Genomic DNA, 6,082 nt, shown 5'->3' with positions numbered 1-6,082 from the left:
AATATTGAGAACTACAGTTTTATTTTTTAAAAGATGGCAGCGTTCAAAAAGCCACAATGAGCTGACCTTAAAGTACCCACCCGTGAACAAAGAAACTTCAGAGGGACTGCAATATGAACTTGCAGTTCCTCCCGAGTTCCACGCTGCCACCTGGGAGCTGAGCCAGGCCCCGTTTTCGGTCCCTTTCCCCCGCCCCGCTGTCCCGGGACCCCGTCTCTGGCGCTGAGCCCGCGCGGCGGCGGCGGGAGGAGGAGCCAGGGCCGCCCCGGGGGCGAAGCGCCCTTCCTGGGCGGCGCGGCGCGGGGCGGGCCGGGCTGCGTCTGGCGTTCGCGGAGGTTCCTCCGGCCGCCTCTCTCGGCCATGGCCCTGGAGCGCTGGGCAGAGGCGCTGTCCTTCGGCGCCTTCCAAAGGGGGCTCCCGCGGGGAGCTGCCTACGGCTACGGCGGGGAGAGCCCCGAGGGGCTGCGCCGGAGGGAGCTCGCCCGCCTGGGAGGTAAGCCTCGCCCGCTGCGCCCCGGGCCGCGCCGCGCTCTCCAGAAGCCCCGACTGGACCCCGGCTGGCTGCTCTGGTGGGAAGAAGCTGCCCAGCCGGTCGAGGAAGGCGGGGAGACTGTCCCGGGCGGGGGGGGGGCGCAATCTGGTCGCTCCGCGCCGGACCCCCAGGGGCTCCTTGGGTGCTCAGGTGCTGCTTCGCTCCGTCTCCTTTTCCCTCGGGTGCTTTGGGCGCCCCAGGTGCCGGAGAGGAAGGGGCGCCTCGCGGGGACCCGGGGAAGTTTGTCCCGCTGCGATCCAGTTAAGGAACAAGACCCGGGCGACTCACTCCCAGGCTTGCTTTGGAGTCAACAAGAAGGGCATAGCATATGTGACAGCGGGGAAGTAATTTGTCCTGCTCTCAAATATCCAAGCGGCCGGGGAGTTCTCTCTCTTAAGCATTAAACAAAAGTGGTGTTTAAAGTACACAAGCAAAATCAAGGTGAAGAAACAGTGGAGGTGGAAGCTGCCTTTATAGATTTGTACTGGAAGATTTGTGTCCGTGCTTCCGTGGTGTCTGGTGTCTGCCCTAGAAAGATTCTTTTTGGTCACTGTTTTAGTAATGTTGTAACCAAAGTTGCCTTCACAGGTTTTCACATGTTATATAGCCTTTTTGAAAAAACAGCCAGCTCATACTTGAGTTTGTTTGTTTGTTTGTTTGTTTGCTTATTTAAATGCATAGATAAACCACTCAATATTTTAAAAAACCTTTTATGTGGTAGCTCTAATTGGCAGAATCTCTCTTCCCACACCCAACAAAAATGTTCATTTACAGAAGCAATTCAGATGCTAAAGTATATATTATAAAGTACCCCCCCCCCATCAGTATTTATTTCTAACCAGGAGCACCAGCAAGACTTTCTGAGCCCAGTTCGTTGCACGCGGATTGGGCTCTCTGCTGCACTCCTAAGCAAAAAGCAACCAGAATCTGCATAATGCAAATCTATTATATTGTATTACACATGTAATATGTCTACCAGGCAGAATACCAACAGGTGAAGCTTTCTCCATAACTGCAGTTCCATACTAGAAAAGATTTACCCTGTATAATTTCTGCGTCCTACATAACTTTTAAAGGTGATGAGAGTCCTGCTGTACTTCAATGTCAACTTTAAAGCATGCAAAAGAGTTCAAGTTTCCTAAGTTGTACATGAGTTATGCTACAGTCTGTAGGTCTTTCTTTAGCAGATCTTTGTCTGGTAGTGCTACATTCAGTGCAAGACCAGGCATTGCACTTCCGATGAATGGGGGTCAGAAGTGATTTAAGCTTTATAGATGTTCTGTTCAGATGCACACGCTTTGCATAAATCAAAATTCAGTGTTAAAAGATGAGCAACATATTCATTTGTTATGGGTACTCATTAGCATTTTATTTGTTTCTTAAATTTCTATACTGCTCTTCATCCGATGATCACAGGGCAGTTTGCAATATAAAAACACAAAAATACATACCATAATGACAAATAAAACAATACCCCCCCACCAAGTTTAAAAGGCCATAGATGGTTTAATTAGCCAACGGCCTGGGAAAAGAAAAATGTTTTCTTTTCTTTTTTTAAAATGATATTTATTAAAAATTTTCAGACAATAAAAAGTTACCAAATTAAAAATAGGAAATAAGAAAAACGTAACAATAATAAAAAACAAAGAAATACAAAAATACAAAGACAAAATACATAAAGAGTAAAAGAGAAAACAAAATTAACAAGGAATCAATATTTTCATGTCTTATATTTCATTTACTTATTTCCTGACCTCCTCACACCCCCCTTTTTTGTATTCCAGTTCACATAGTTAGTTCAGCAAATCCTTACCCTCTATCATTTATCTTTACTTATTATCTTAACCTATTATAACTATATATTTCCAGCCGTTGTCAATCCGTATTTACATATTCTTATTAATCTTTTTACCAATACCACTTATTTTCAATCCAACATCCCTTCAACATTCATTAATTTTACAGTATTTCTGCAAGTAGTCTTTAAATTTCTTCCAGTCTTCTTCCAACACCTCTTCTCCCTGATCTCGGATTCTGCCGGTCATTTCTGCCAGTTCCATGTAGTCCATCACCTTCATCTGCCATTCTTCCAGTGTGGGTAAATCTTGTGTCTTCCAATACTTTGCAATCAATACTCTTGCTGCTGTTGCTGCATGCATAAAAAAAGTTCTGTCCTTCTTTGGCACCAATTGGCCGACTATGCCCAAGAGGAAGGCCTCTGGTTTCTTCAGGAAGGTATATTTAAATACCTTTTTCATTTCATTATAGATCATCTCCCAGAAAGCCTTAATCCTTGGGCACGTCTACCAAAGGTGAAAGAATGTACCTTCAGTTTCTTGACATTTCCAACATTTATTATCGGGCAAATGATAGATTTTTGCAAGCTTGACTGGTGTCATGTACCACCTGTATATCATTTTCATAATATTCTCTCTTAGGGCATTACATGCCGTAAATTTTATACCTGTGGTCCACAACTGTTCCCAGTCAGCAAACATAATGTTATGTCCAACATCTTGTGCCCATTTAATCATTGCAGATTTAACCGTCTCGTCCTGAGTGTTCCATTTTAACAGCAAGTTATACATTCTTGAAAGTATATTTGTTTTAGGATCTAACAGTTCTGTTTCCAACTTTGATTTTTCCACCTGGAAAAATGTTTTCACCTGGTGCCAAATATATGTAATGAAATCGTAAGGCAAGACTCCCTTGGGAGAGCATTCCACAAACAGGGAGCCACCACAGAAAAGGCCCTCTTTTGTGTTGCTTTCCTCTAGACCTTACGGAGCGGGCGCATGAAGAAGGGCCTCAGATGGGTCGGTCCTTGAGGTATTGCAGTCTTCAGCCATAAATATATCATAATAACGGCAGCATTTAGTCTTCATTTTTGTGAAGGATTTGAAATCCCAGCCAGGAAGCTCACTGGTTGACCTTGCAAAGTTGCTGTCTCTTAGCCAAACCCACCCCACAGATGGGCGGGGTATAAATAATAAATTATTATTATAATATTATTATTTAGAGGGGGAAAGTGGGATATAAATGCAACAATAGCTTCCATAAATACTCATTTTGGGTTTTTATGCTAGTAGTATCAAACTACCTGCGAGGACCCTTCCCTTCCCTGACTCATTGGGCATAGCCTGCTATGGGCATTCAGAAGCTCATGTGAGAAGATCCCAGATTCCATCCCGTGACTTCTGAGAGGACTTGGAATGGTTCTGTTTGAAATCCTAGAAAGTATAATGATCAGGCAGCATGCATGCTTGTTCAGGAAATAATTCCATTTATTTATTTCCCAACCCACCTCCCAAAGGAGTCTGGAGTGGCAGTGCATGAGGAAGATGAAAATCACCCGTGTACTAGGCATAGTCTGCATTACATCTCTCTGCATAAAGTGCACCTGTCTCTAGAACTTCTGCAGAATACAGGACCACTCTCCACATATAAGCCACCTTTAAGAACACACAAAGAGCACTTAGGCCTATACTTGTGGGTACAGTGGTTAAGAACTTAATTTGTTCTGTAAGTCCGTTCTTAACCTGAAACTGTTCTAAACCTGAGGTACCACTTTAGCTAATGGGGCCTCCCACTGCTGCCTCTGCGCCATTTCTGTTCTCATCCTGAAGCAAAGTTCTTAACCAGTGGTACCTTGGGTTAAGAACTTAATTTGTTCTGGAAGTCCGTTCTTAACCTGAAACTGTTCTAAATCTGGGGTACCACTTTAGCTAATGGGGTCTCCCACTGTCACTGCACCGCCGGAGCATGTTTTCTGTTCTCATCCCAAAGCAAAGTTCTTAACCCGAGGTACTATTTCTGGGTTAGCAGAGTCTGTAACCTGAAGCGTCTGTAACCCGAGGTACCACTGTATAGGGCAGTATACAAATTTAATAAATAAAATAATAATAATAATTAATGCCCTGTCAAATCTAGCAACTTATTTCTCACAATGGCCAACCAGACGGGAGGCATGCAAGGAAGACTTGGGTGCAAGAGCAGCCTTCATAATGGCGGGCGTTTCAGTAGTATTTCATAATGACTCCCCACACCCTTAAAGCTGAGGAATAAAATCATATGAGCTGCATTATCATTCAAAGAAGGCTGGGTTATCATTAAAATAAAATGTGGCTGATGTGCTTCAGGCATGTTCTGAGTTGACAAGTCTGCACCATGTTACAATTGTAAGAACTCTGCTTGATGCCATTAATTTATTAGATCTGCTCAGAAACAAATTTAATGCCTCAAGGTGTCATCTACCCATAAAGCGTCTCCCTTAAAGGGAGGACATTCTGTTGTGTTTTGCACTCTGGCTAGGCAATCTCCTTAATCGCATTTATCAAATGAGTAAAAGAAGAGGCAAGACCATCTTTTAGAAGGAACCCATTTCTTGGGGATGAGTAGTTATTTCCCTGTGCCAAGGATACTCCTCGGGTGGTTGTGGGTGTGAGTGTCTAGGAAATATGGTTGTGGGTGATTTAACAAGGTAGCACATAGCCATTGATCACCGCATACTCCATGAATTTGTCTAATCTTTTGAAGCCACCCAGTCAGTGGCCACCCCTAACTCTTGGTTGTATATTCCATAGTTTAGCTATGTGCTGTGTGAAGAATGTACTTCCTTTCATTTATCTGGAATCTTCCAACATTCAGATTTGTTGGATGGCCCTAAAAGGAGAAAACATTTTCTTTATCCGCTTTTTACACACCATGCATACATTTATACATCTTTCATGTTGCCCTCCCCTTACTTGCTTTTTCACTAAACGAAAAGGTCCTAAATGTTCGTACTGGAAGCAGTATGCCACTGAATATGAGTTGCTTGGAAATGCAGGAGTTGAAGGAATGCTGTTGTTCTCAAGGGCTGCTTGTGGGTCGGCCACTGTAGGAAGAGTGTTAGACTAACTAGATCAGGGGTCAGCAACCTTTTTCAGCCGTGGGCCAGTCCACTGTCCCTCAGACCATGTGGTGGGCCGGAATATATTTTGAAAGGAAAAAAAACGAACGAATTCCTATGCCCCACAAATAACCCAGAGATGCATTTTAAATAAAAGGACACACTCTACTCATGTAAAAACACGCTGATTCCTTGACCGTCCGTGGGCCTGACTGAGAAGGCGATTGGGCTGCATCCGGCCCCCGGGCCTTAGGTTGTGCCTACCCCTGGACTAGATTGGACTAGATTGGCCTTATCCAGCAGGGCTCATCTTATGTCCTTACGTGTTCTTGGGACGGTGGGAGTTGTGATCCAATATATGGATACCCACATGCACTAAACTAGCCTTTGCCAACCTCATCCCCCCCACCCCCTAATCTTTAGGACTGGCCAGCCTTGCTATACTGGCTGGGGCTAATAGCAGTCATGTTACACAGGATCTGGAGGGCAACAGGTTGGCCAACGCTGCCCTAAACCAAAGGTGTGGACTTGCAGTGCTCTGTCCTCTTCTGCAAAGCTTCACCCTTTATTTCCTATAACCATTGTTTACTGTGATGTCTTTGTTGGCACCCTATGGCTAATGCTTGTCTTCTAAACCAGAATCAGAAACCATTCCAAAC

General features: G+C 44.4%; 1 protein-coding gene across 1 annotated transcript in view; it reads left to right on the top strand.

Moving 5' to 3' along the window:
• Positions 1 to 328: 328 nt before the first annotated feature.
• Positions 329 to 6,082, top strand: part of MOCOS (molybdenum cofactor sulfurase) — an 88,351-nt gene continuing 82,597 nt past the window's right edge. The window contains exon 1 of the mRNA XM_081168509.1: positions 329 to 493. Coding sequence (XP_081024635.1) covers positions 361 to 493 — 133 coding nt within the window. The 5' untranslated portion in view covers positions 329 to 360. The remainder of the gene's footprint in view (positions 494 to 6,082) is intronic.

This window comes from Podarcis bocagei (assembly GCF_964188305.1).
Source record: "Podarcis bocagei genome assembly, chromosome: 13".
NCBI lineage: Eukaryota > Metazoa > Chordata > Lepidosauria > Squamata > Lacertidae > Podarcis > Podarcis bocagei.
Note: the sequence above shows the minus strand (reverse complement) of the source record. Positions and strands in the feature narration are given on the sequence as shown.